The sequence below is a fragment of the Condylura cristata genome, unplaced genomic scaffold, assembly GCF_000260355.1.
Source record: "Condylura cristata isolate star-nosed mole 26May11 unplaced genomic scaffold, ConCri1.0 scaffold00018, whole genome shotgun sequence".
Lineage (NCBI taxonomy): Eukaryota > Metazoa > Chordata > Mammalia > Eulipotyphla > Talpidae > Condylura > Condylura cristata.
In genome coordinates, this window is record NW_004567119.1 from 28,231,611 (window position 1) to 28,243,889 (window position 12,279).

General features: G+C 38.7%; 1 protein-coding gene across 4 annotated transcripts in view; it reads left to right on the forward strand.

Moving 5' to 3' along the window:
* MIA3 (melanoma inhibitory activity family, member 3) overlaps positions 1-12,279 on the forward strand; it is a 53,702-nt gene that overhangs the window by 35,129 nt on the left and 6,294 nt on the right. For 3 of the 4 annotated variants that reach the window (XM_012726822.1, XM_012726823.1, XM_004685245.2), the window contains exons 7-18: positions 1,265-1,396; positions 2,588-2,609; positions 3,296-3,384; positions 3,583-3,660; positions 3,774-3,884; positions 5,447-5,518; positions 5,665-5,769; positions 6,330-6,452; positions 6,547-6,658; positions 8,010-8,065; positions 8,155-8,245; positions 8,413-8,551. In XM_012726822.1, the coding sequence (XP_012582276.1) occupies positions 1,265-1,396; positions 2,588-2,609; positions 3,296-3,384; positions 3,583-3,660; positions 3,774-3,884; positions 5,447-5,518; positions 5,665-5,769; positions 6,330-6,452; positions 6,547-6,658; positions 8,010-8,065; positions 8,155-8,245; positions 8,413-8,551 (1,130 nt within the window). Of the gene's footprint in view, positions 1-182; positions 421-1,264; positions 1,397-2,587; positions 2,610-3,295; positions 3,385-3,582; positions 3,661-3,773; positions 3,885-5,446; positions 5,519-5,664; positions 5,770-6,329; positions 6,453-6,546; positions 6,659-8,009; positions 8,066-8,154; positions 8,246-8,412; positions 8,552-12,279 lie in introns of those variants that run through there. The other variant, XM_012726824.1, reaches the window with a different exon arrangement.

Genomic DNA, 12,279 nt, shown 5'->3' on the forward strand with positions numbered 1-12,279 from the left:
TGGTCTTTCCTGCCGCCCTCCTGGCACCCACCCCCGCCGTAGGCGTTGATCTCGCCCGCGTGCCCCGCCCGCAGGCGTTAGTTTCACGCGCTGGCTCCGCCCCCTGGTCTGTGCGCTCACTTCCGCCGCCGGCCGCGTTTGTGACGTGTTTTGTGCTGCTTGGCAATAGCGTCAGTAGTTGGCGAGGCGAAGTCCATTCGTGTACTTCTCTTGAGCTGGCTCTTTGGCAGAGAGGAGGAGGAGGTGAAAGAGCGGGGTCCAGCGCCGTTCGGCGGGGAAGCGCCGTCTTACCCCCGCCGTTCGGGCGCCATGGACTCGGTTCCACCTACCGTAACTTCTGTACCTGTTTCTCCGGGAAACCCGGAGGTTGTGGGATCGTTTTCGATGTTCTACGCAGCCCTGATAACCAGGCTTCTGAAGGTGACCAGGCTCCCCAGTCCCGCATGCGGGTGGGCGCATCCTGAGCCGAGGGGCCCGGGAGTACGAGGGAGGGAGACGTGAGCGGCAGACCTGCGGAGGGGACGTAAGGAATGTGGAGAGCTTTGGGAGAGCTTTCAGTCCCTTGCTCGCTTTTGATCAAGCGCTGGATGAGCCGGGCACTGTGGTGCTTTTTTGATAGGTGTCAACACCCCGCAAGGTCCACACTCCTAGCTGTTCCCATCCCCTTGACTCCTGGCGCCGTGGGGCAGGGTTCCAGCTGGCCTGAACCGTGAGAGCACCGAAGCCTTGGAGATGGTGCGGAAGTAGCCAGGTGTTCGCGCCGCTGCCCCGGAGCTGGTTAACTGAGACACTGGGTTTTACCGACTACAGTTAAACTCAGACCAGTCTAGGTCATGTGTCTCTATGAAAGAGTAGAATTGAGATTGAAAATCTTAGAGGTATAGCACATTATTTATTGTCAGTTGATTTTACTAGCGGCCATAAACGTGATTATCTCTACAATATGTTCCTTGTTTTTTTGTTTTGTCTCATGTGACTTTAAAGTCATAAAAATCAAAAGAGCTTTCTGGATGTGTGTTAAATAACATGATGTAGTAGTTGCTATCACAAACTGGAAATACTCAGCTTAAAGCTTTTAAAAACACAGTCAAACAAGAAATATCGGTTATCAGTATTAAGTCTTTATTGAAACAGTGAAAACCGTTGGAGATTTTTGAAGTAGTTGCCTGATGGTGGTGGTCGTAGAATTTTTGTGGATGCCTCTTGTGACGTCACTGTGATTTCTTTAAGGTTTCCCATTTTTCCCCTCATGTTTCTATTTCAGTTAGTTGCTAAGTTGCCTGATGGTGTTCAGCCTGGCCCTGACTTTTATGGACTGCCGTGGGAACCTGTACTTATGACTGTCTTCTTAGGAATTGTTTCATTTTCTGTTTTCTTCTGGAGATCTGTTCTTGTGGTAAGTAAATTAATTCATGCTTTGATTCATAATACATGCGCTAGTTTGTAGTCACTGGTCTTTTTCTTTATAATTTATTAACATGAACACAAATTAATGCTTATTCAAGCTAGCCTTGTAAAATAATTTATGATCTTGGTAAAGACTTAAGACAACAGGTGCATAATTTCAGTTAGAAGACTTTATAAATCTCTTATCAAAACTTGTAGGATTACTGTTAATAGAATTGGGAACTCTTTAACAGCCATTTTGAAAAATAATGTCAGAAATCTTAAAAATGTCTATAACCTTTTAGTAATGTCAGAAATTTAAGAAAAATGTCTAATACCCTCTTTAGTAATTTACTAAAAAAAAATCATGCTTTAAATCTTGTATGAGGATATTCCACAAAATATTAATTCTTATGGCACATCCTAAATGATACATAATAGGGAACTATTAAATTGCAACAATATTGTGTAATTTAATAAGGGTGACTTGATCACATGTGGGGAAAAAAGCAGAATCCTAGACTCTAAAGCAATGTTAAACCGTATAGTATGTAAATTTGTAACATCCATACAGAAAAAACAATTGCATGGAAATAGAACAAACTTTTAAAATGCTTTTATATCCAGGAGAGTAGTAATTTTTTAGTATTTCCTTGTGTGTCTATGTTCTTTGCTTATATATGTGTATATCTGTCTACATGCTTAATGATTATATTGGATATCATTCTGTTTCATAGTTATGTAACATAATTTGGGAAAAATTATTCTTTGTAAATGAGCTTTGCAGATGAAAAGCTATCAGTTTCAATTTGAGCACAATAGTGTTTAAAAGAATTGTATGCATTCTTAATAAAATTAAGGATTTTTTTATTTCTTAATTTTCGGAGACATTTCGTTGTTAATGTTTTTTCCTGATATATATGGTTGTAAAATCACTTGAAGGGTCATCTTTTTCCTGGATACTTGTGAAGACTCCTTTAGCTACATGGAGCATTTCTTCAGATATAAAGAAGCTGTGAAATATCACTACCAATTAAATATGCAGTCTTTTATTAACTTTTTTTTAATGCTTTGTATCATTATGCTAAACCAAACCATTATTAAATTTGATTTGGTTACAATTTGACTGTATTATTAAGAGCTAAATTGTTTCTGTTTATAAAATTTTTTGGCATTAAATTTAAATTATTTTTCTTTTTAGGTGAAGAGTAGAGTATATCAAGGTAAATATTTAGACTTATTTTGTTAATTGTACTATTCTCTCAATATTGCCGTTTTGTCATGAATTTTAGGTAAGGCAGAAGTAGATGCAATTGTATCTTATGTCTGATAGATTTGCTGACACTGGAAGTTTTAGTAATTCTAAGTTGACTAATGTGGATGATAGAGTAGTTGGTGATGATGTTTCCAGCTGGGAGGGGAGACGAGGTAGAGCACTAAATGGGAGTAGGGAGAAGAGGATTAATTTAATTTGGACAGATTGACTTTGTATGTGGATATAATGTCAATTTTTTTACAGTGCTTTGTGCTAGTGGTATAAATGATAATAATTAGATGTATAAGTCAGTATGCTTTCATATTGTTTCTTTTTGCAAATGACTTATATTTGAAGTGATCACAGTTTCTAAAAAGATAGTAGTTTATGAAGGAAAGATATTGAGCAAAAATATTTTACTGTATTTCTTTGAAATCAATTTTAATTGGAATCTTAGTAAAATTAGGGTTATTATATTTTTCTTAAATTTAAACACTTATACCTTATATGTTATTAAACTTGGGTTATTTTCTAAAGGCTTAGTTATGCTGAGATGTTCTTTTTTTCTCATAGTATCAGGTAAAGTATGTTTGTTGCTAGATTGTTGGCTGTTTCATATAAACTAACTATACGAATTCTCTGCCCGCCCCCTAGTCACTGAAAAGCAGATAGCTGAGAAGGTGAAGAATATCATGAAGGAAAATGCAGAACTTGTACAAAAGTTGTCAGATTATGAACAGAAGGTATAATTTTTCATTTCCTCGTCCACCCCCAGTGGTTCCAGCTTGAATCTGCCTTTATATCAGTTATTAATTTTAAAATAGTTACTTCATTATTTCCTATAAGTCAGTCAGATTTGAGCAATCTTATAAAGTATTGCTTTTTTTCCCTGATACATATGACATACTGTATTTCTTAACTTACTGCTTTTTTAAATATAGATCAAGGAATCAAAGATACATGTCCAGGAAACCAAGAAACAAAATACTATTCTGTCAGATGAATCAGTTAAATTTAAGGTGAAGTTCCTTGGTTTTTTTTTTTTTTTTTTTTTTTGTTGGTTATTTGTTAAATTCTCAAAACAGAAGAAATGAGTGATTATTATTGACCTTAAAATTTTTTTTTTTTGTAGGATAAAATCAAGAGACTTGAGGAAAGTAAAGAAGTTCTGGATGATACAGCTAAAAATCTGCTTATTATGTTAGAATCTGAGAGAGAACAAAATGCAAAGAATAAGGACGTGGTGAGAATTTTGCTGTTTAGTGTTCTAACTTGCTGTTTCTGCATTTTCCCATTCTGGCCTGAATAAGATAAGGACTCATAGTGTTAAACTTATTTCTCTCCATTTTTTGTGGAACTTTTAAATGCTAGTAATGGCACAGATTGTTATATTTATGAGCCTAGGAAATACTTTTATCCTTAGCCTCAGGGTGTTTTTCAAATTGCTTTACTCTGCTCTGAAACAGAGCCCTTAAGAAACCGTAACCCAGTCTTAGTATTTTTTGTTCCATGTTGCGTGCATTTTTAACTTTTTAGAGCAATTTTAGAATTAATTGGAAGTTGCAGGGATAGCAGACAGACTCTCCATATATTGTAGACTGAGTTAGGTCTATCGTCTGGCTGAGGTGGTATTTCCCAGGTTTCCTATTGCACTGTCTTTCCCTCTTCTTTTGCATATTGCACTGCATGCAAGGGAGATATTACTTGCAAAGTATGAGGGAGCAAGGGGCTGTGTTCCACCTCCTTGAGGAGGTAGGACTTTAATAAATTACTTGGAATTCTGTATGTGGAAATGGTCTGTACTCTCTCGATCTAACCATTTTTTAATTCTGTTAAGAGCTTTTTTTTAGTGATCTCCATGGGAGGAAAAACAATTATTAGAACTGGTTACTTGAGGTGTTTTCATTTTCTTTATTTTCACCTTTTTGTTTGATCGTCTGCCACATTATCTCATAACCAGGATAGTTTTTGATGCTGTGAAATTTCAATCCCTTATATTACTTACTTTTTTTCTCATTTTTTACCATTCTCTTGGGCCCAAAATAGGATATTTGCTTTTACTGACTTACAGGGTATAATTCTAGATGTTTCTTCCTTTTGGAATGTAGACTCATTGTTACAGGGCAGCAAATCTGTTACAGGACAGGGAGAGAGGGGCACCCCTGAAGCCCCAAATCTGCCTGTTCTAAGTGGGTTCTGCCATCCGCCGCATCAGGACAAAACATATAAAACTTTAATGAAAAGGGCCTTTAATTCAGTGAGTATACAATACAGAAGACAAAGAGTGTAATGTCTAAATCAAACACCTGAAGCCAAACACCTGAAGCTACCCATCCCCTCGTGGGCAAAAGTCAGCGCAAAAGGGATTGGCCCAAAACAAGGCCTGAAAGCCTACCACAAGACTAAAGCACCTTCTGGCCAGGACCCATGGAAAAGGGTCAGAAATGGCCAGACAAATATGGGAGGAAAAGAGCAAAATCAAAATCAATATAAACACTGCCATAGTCACCTCCCTACAGGTCTCTCACCCACATCTGCCTTAACCAGTCCAGGGTCAGGAAACAAGCCTGGTTCTTCATCACATGCTTGCTGCTCCATGTGGCTTCCTTAGGTCTCCTCCTTGTTCCCCATCCTGCTTCCTTCTCCTCTTCTCTCCTCTCCTTTATTCCCTGCTCAGCTCAACCCTCCTCCTGGGTAGGGCAGGGAACCTGGAACTTCCCCTTTTCCTAGGGGCCATCCTGTTAGACCATGGTTTTGTTGAACTCCTAATACATTTTTTTTTGTGTGTTACTTTCCACATGGAAGATCCTGGAAAACAAGAAAGCTATAGAGATGTTAAAGGATATTATTTCAATGAATGCTTCGGAATTGTCAGAGGTAAGCTGTTTACAATTTTTATAAGATATTGTGTCTTGGTTTGGTTAAAGGACAAACACTTGATAACGTGCAAAATATGTGGAACCCAAAAACTAGATGATGTGTAATTCTTTATAGTTAATTATCTAAAAGGAGTGTTTTCTTAGGTTCAAATTGCTCTTAATGAGGCTAAACTAAGTGAAGAGAAGGTGAAATCTGAATGCCACCGAGTTCAAGAAGAAAATGCTAAGCTTAAAAAGAAAAAAGAGCAGGTAAGGAAGAGTTCATGTTATAGATTATATGAAGTAGAGGATGGAACATCTTTAACTTCTTGAATATCTTTTCTCAGATCTGTTTCTAAGTGAATGCAATCAGTATTCCATTCTTAGATACGCAGAGTTCATTTGCTCCCAAAAATCAAAGCCATTTGTTTTGAATTTTGTTTTTATGTAATTTTTTGTGACTATCAGAGAGTTTAGTATTCATCTTGTCAAACATCAAATTTAAACAGCTTTACTGGAAATTAGATTGACTTCTTAAACTAAGAATTAGGTATTTATAGTGTTCCTTTGAGAAGGTTCTGTTTTACTAACCAAAGGAAAATTACATGATCTGGAATCTGTTAGTCAGATGTGTCTTTCTGTTTCTGTATGAATTCTCTGTAATCCTTTTAAGTCTGTTCACTTGTGCTCACTGCATTTGTGAGAGAGCAACTCTTCCTGTCCCTTTTCCAAGGCAATAGGCCAGAGAGAAGCATGGCTTCTTGTCTGTCTCCTGATGTCACTAACGCAAAAGTTTTAACTTTGGAAATGTATATGTTTTAAATCCTCAGTTGCAGCAGGAAGTAAAAGACTGGAGTAAATCTCATTCTGAACTCTGTGAGCAAATCAAATCATTTGAGAAATCTCAGAAAGATTGGGAAGTAACTCTGACTCACAAAGATGATAATATTAATGTAAGTTTATTTTCTTGAATTTATGTTTAATTCTCATGAAACCAGCTAAATTTAAGTTGAAAGGCTTTTAAATATCCTTTTGCTTTTTTTCTAGGCTTTGACTAATTGCATTACACAGTTGTATCGGTTAGATTGTGAATCTGAACCTGAAGGTCAAGCTACAGGAGAAAATGACTTAGCTGAATTAGCAAATGGAGAAGTGGCAGGTAAGACTGATATCAGAGGAACTGAAGTTTATAGTTCTTCTAGCCCTTGCTTGTACTGTTGCTACATGGCAACTGACTGAATTTCTTTATGACATCATGTGCCTTGGGCAGAGGGGCTTGCTGGGGTTGTGATGCAGCAGTGGGCAGGCAGTGAACCCTGACTGGGTTCACAAACTGGGTGTGGGCACCTGAGCTAAAGCACCATTAGTTGTGTCTTACTGAACAGTATTCAGCAGGAGAAAGTGTTTCTCAGCTTTATGGAGATGACACTGAAATGTAATGCTCATCTGTGTAGCTGTGTGGTCTTTAGGCCCACAGCCAAGTTCAGAGCACTGCGATGTTGGGAGCCATAAGCGAACTCAGGCTGTGAGAGCAGAAGCTAATGGACAGCAGTGTATACTGATAAGGCTTATCATCATCTTTTTTTTTCAAAGATTTGTTTATATATAAAGAACTGAGGTACAGGCCAGAGGTGCAGGGGCGGTGAGAGGTTTCACCATAGACAGAATGGAGAGCAGAACAGGCAGATGAATGAAGTACACTGCTCAAGGGAACAGTGGGTGGGTCAGGAGAGGTCTGCTGCGCCATGTAGGTCACCTCCCTGACCAGGGAGCAAACTCACACTGACTTGACTACTGTGAGCCACTGTGAGCTTCACAGTGCTGTGCTTTAATTCGTTGCACCATCAGGGGAGGGCCCATGGTTCATCTTCTATTCACTGTATCCCACATGGGCTATAGCTTTCATGGTGGCTGTTTGCACATGCCTGGCAGTAGATTCAGGGAGACAGAGGAGTGAGTCTTTCTAAATAAAGCACTTGACCCTGGGAAGGCAGAGCTGAGAGAAGTCTCACATGCACACTTGCTGCCTCGGGGGTGGCATGGGTGGTGCTTTCCTTGCACACACTTGGAATTTACTATTTGAATCTCTTAAAAATCGAAGTTTCCTGGGCCCTCCCTGGTGGCGCAACAGGTTAGGACACAGCACTGCAAACGACTGCAACCACTTCAGTGCGAGTTCAATCCCGAGGCCCGAAGGTGACCCACATGGCGTGGCAGACCTCTCTTGACCCGCCTGCTGCTCCCCTCAGCAGTGTATTTTGTCAACCTGCTTGTTCTCCCCACTCTGTCTCTGGTGAATCCTCTCACCACCCCTTTATCTCTGGCCTGTACCCCAGTTGTGTATATATAAATAAATAAATAAATCTAAAAAAACAATTGAAATGTCCTAATCAGTTGTGTTATTTTTTTCTTTCTTTGAATGTTCAAATGTAATAATTGTTTTTGGGATATCAATAGAATATAGTTAAAAAGCAAAGAAGGAAAAGCAGTGAACATTTTTTGTGTTTCAGGGGACTCGAGTGAGAAGGTGAAAGCCCAGATCAAGCATCTGATGGATGTTTCTCGGGTACAGTCCTTTTTCTAGAATGTCGTAAATGCTGTGATTTCTTACTGTGTCTCAGTCTTACGAATACTTTTATCTTCTGCACCTTTCAGACACAAACTGCTATGTCAGTAGTTGAAGAGGATCTAAAACTTTTACAAAGTAAACTAAGAGCCTCGATGTCCACTAAATGTAACCTAGAAGGTAGGTTGCTTGTTGAGAAGAAATTGCCAAATAGTGGAAAGATAGAGAATTGCTTTGGAAAGATAAGTCCTGGTTTTCTGCTTACATGTTTCTCCGCCTTCCCCACCCCCTCACCAAGTTCTCAGGTTCCTGTACACATTCACAAAGCTCATGTTTACCCTTTACAGATGAAATAAAGAAATTGGAAGGTGATTGCAGCTCTCTGCTGTCTACTAAAACTCTACTGGAGGATGAATGCAAAACCCTGAGGCAGAAAGTGGAGATTCTGAATGAACTCTACCAGCAGAAGGAGATGGCACTGCAAAAGTAAGATGGATTGTCCTGTTAACAGTGTTAACAGTGTTGGTGTCAGTAAGCATGTGTGCTGTCACAGGTAATTTTGACTCTTAGAAGGCATTAGCAATTTTTCCCCAGCTGTGGTTACAGTGTTTTACCATTGCTTCTCATAACTTGGGTGATCTTTCTGTTCTGACCACTCTTCAGAAGCTGCTGCCTGCCATCTATCGGGGGGGGGGGGGGGGTGTACGAGGGGTGTGGTTGACTGGCTCCAGCAGTGACTGCTGTGCCTTGGAAATCTTTGTGCCCTTTCCACAGCTCCACCACTTAGCTCACCTTATTTCTTGGTTATGTTAGATCATTCTCAACCTTGCATTCTTGCTCTGGTTTGTAAATATATGGCCTTTTGAAATCCTGAATGGCTTGTGTACTGTGTAAAATAGGAACTTCAAAAGGAATACTTGAAGTTTTGGACTTAGGGACTTGGGAGTTTTGAGTATAAAAACACTTGTTTGATGTGTATGTTTAGGAACTCTGAAGACCAGACATCTCAGAATTGGAGTTCAGTATCTTTTGAAAGTCAGACTTTTGTAGTTTTTTTCTTCACTAAAATATCTGAATTCTTGAAAAACAGGTTGTTGGTGGCAGTGGCTGGTTGCGTCTGCTCCTGTACTCACTCTTTCGCTTACATGGCAACTAGGAACAGGCTTGTCTGGCTAAGGCAAATTTAATCTTTTTAAAATGTTTGCACTGCTGCTGAAACTGTGCCACTGTTTCTCTAATTCTTTATTCACCAAGCACTCCATTTACATTTTCCAAATTTTGTTCAAGCCATATCTTAAGTATGTGAACACTTCAGAGAAATGGTTCTTCCTTGTTTCTTTTGAAAGAGGACTTCTTAGATCCTAACAATTTGGACTACCAGATGGCTGTTACTTTTCACAATTCTGTCAGTGTAACACAACTTCACTCAATTCCTCCAATATCTGCTTCATCCCCATGTCTGAAAGTGGCAGAGTACACACTGCCTTTACCTCCAGAGTTCTGTTGTATCATCTTTTTTGCCAGCCTTTAGTAAACCACCTCTTTGTTTCCCTTCCCTATATTCCTCCTTCAAAACTGATTTTCTCCACAGCCACTAGAGTGAACTTTCTGAATCACAAGTCAGTCCATGTTATCATGGGTTTCTGATCTATCAAGGGTGCTTAAGGATCAGTTCCAGATTCCAGCCAGGCGCCCCGGGCACTTCCCTCAGATGTCCTGAGTGTCTGCCAGGTGCATTTCCTGCAGTCCTGACGCTCCCTCAAGGCCACGCAGAACACAGGTCTTGCTTGCCGCTCTCTATTCTTCATTACATGTACTGCTGCCTCTGTAGTGTCCTTTTTCACATGACCTCAGCCTGGTAGTCTCCTACCCATTCAGATGTTTATGTTCCTTAAAACCTTTTCTAGATAGTAGCTTAAGGAAACAGGAGACTGGGTGAACACATTTTTTTTCCCCCTTATAACTTCTAAATAAATTTTTAGATATATGTGTGCACGGGATGTTGACTTTCTATTTGATGGCCTTTCTGTATTCCCTTTTCTCTTTTCTATATTTTGGGTTAGTTTAATGTGTGAATAATTCTTCCCCCCCTCGAAGCATGGTAGTTACAGGTTGCTGTATGACTGTGTACTTAACCTAAGGAGTGCAACATGATTTAATCCACATCCAGGCGTGAACACCCTTGTCACTCAGATGCTATCCTGAACATTTTATACTACTATGTGGTTTATGTATAAGGCTCTGCAGTCCGGCCCTTGTTCATTCACTTCACATGCTGAGTTTCTGTAGGTCTTCATTCTCATCTCTGTCTTTGATTTTCCACTTTGAAATAAGATCACTTTCATCCTATTTGAAGAACATCCTTTAATCAAATTTCCAGTTTATCTTTGTATCACAGTGTCTTCATTTTGAAAACACATTTTAAAAGGCTCTTTCTGCTGGCTACTGGATTTTTTAATTAATTGATTTCAAGCACTTTAAAGATAACCAGTTATTTTCTGCCTTTAGAGTTTCTTTGTGGAATCCAGTAGCACTCTTATTTTCACTTACCAGATGTCTCACCCTTCCCTTTGCTGCTTTAATCTTTTCTAGGCACCACCCATCTACTGGAAGGTGCCTAGTTGTGGGTGTTTTGTGTTTGCTTCCCTTTCCTTCGCCCTCTCTACCTTTTTTGCATTTATGCTGCTTGAGGTTTTTTCAGCTTCATGGATTTCTGGGTCTTTTTCATGTTATTCTGGCATTTCAGTTAAGCATTGGTTATTTCCCTAGGAGTCTCCCTCATTCTTAGCTGTTTTTGTGCCATTCTGGTTTTTTTTGGTCTCCCTTATCTTCCAGGGTGTGAAAATCTCAATTGTCAAATCTGCTACTAAACATACTCATTGAGTTTTTAACCCAGGCACTCTTTCAGTTTTATAGTTTTTCTAATCCCCTGCTAAAAGTGGTAGCCCTGACTTTCACTTCTTGGGTATATGAAGTACAATTATTTTAAAATCTATGTGATAATTCCAGTACCTGTATCTCCAGTGGGTCTCCATTTCTTTTGTTTAAGATTTTGATCACAGTGTTTTGTAGAGTACAGAGTCAGTTTTGATTGGCAGGCATGGTATATGATAATTGTAGGGAAGGTTAAAGTTTAAGATGATGGTTATTTTTCTTTAGAAAATACTGAATTTATTTCTAACAGGTAACTATTACTTTAACCCAAGCTTTCCTTAATCACTTTAATCCAATTAAGTAAATCAAACCCAGTTAAGCAAGATAAATTAATACAATTATCATTCAAAAATAATGCTATTTTTCCTGCCTATTGGTGCAGTGCACAAATCTTTGTAGTCTCAATCCAAAGCCTGGTACTTTTAGGAGGGGTTCTTCCCCAAGGGGGTAGCCCTGAATTTAACTTCTTTCAACTCAGGAATTGGCTAAAATTCCTATATTTCTTCATTATCTTCAATGTGTGAATGAACCATATGGAAAAGTAGCTTCACATGTGAGGCTTATAATAATGAAATTCCTTTTTAACTCTCCAGTTCCTTCAGGCAAGTTCTTTATATTTTTGTCCAGTGTTCAAATTATTCCTAGGCTACACATGCATCAGCAGAAGCAAACTGCTTTCTTCCAGTCTGTTTTCTCATAATTAAGTCAGAGTCAGAGATTGTTCTCTTTCTGTGTTCTTATTAGCTTAAACTGTGGACTCTGTTAGTGCAAGCTGGCAGTACTTTGCCCATAGTTTTTATCTTTGGTATTTTCCTAGGCAACCAGTTTATTATAGCCACTCATAAAATATTTGCTGAAGAGTTTAATGGGCAGTTATAAAATAATATATAAATCTTTTTCTCTTTGGTGTTTTAAACACTTTTTACTATAGCTCTTCTCATTTTGCTTCTCATTGATAGAATATTAAGTATCTTTTGAAGCAACTCTAGACAAAGAAGTACAGGGGTATAAGAAAACAGCACTTTTAAAGTATTAAATGTTGCTACCTTAAAGTCTGTGTAGCTATAGTAGATTGACATCTTGAGCTTGAAGGTTATTGGGTTTAACAGACTTTTCTGGTAGGTTATATGTTGATTTTTGAGACAGTTTAAGTCTTTCTGTAGTCGACAGACATTGCCAATTGTAAGATTTTTTCTTAATCACAATTCTATTGAAATAGGTAATAGGCATTTCATATCTGATCTGTGGAAATGTAGTGTTTAATTGCATAGTTAAAAGAT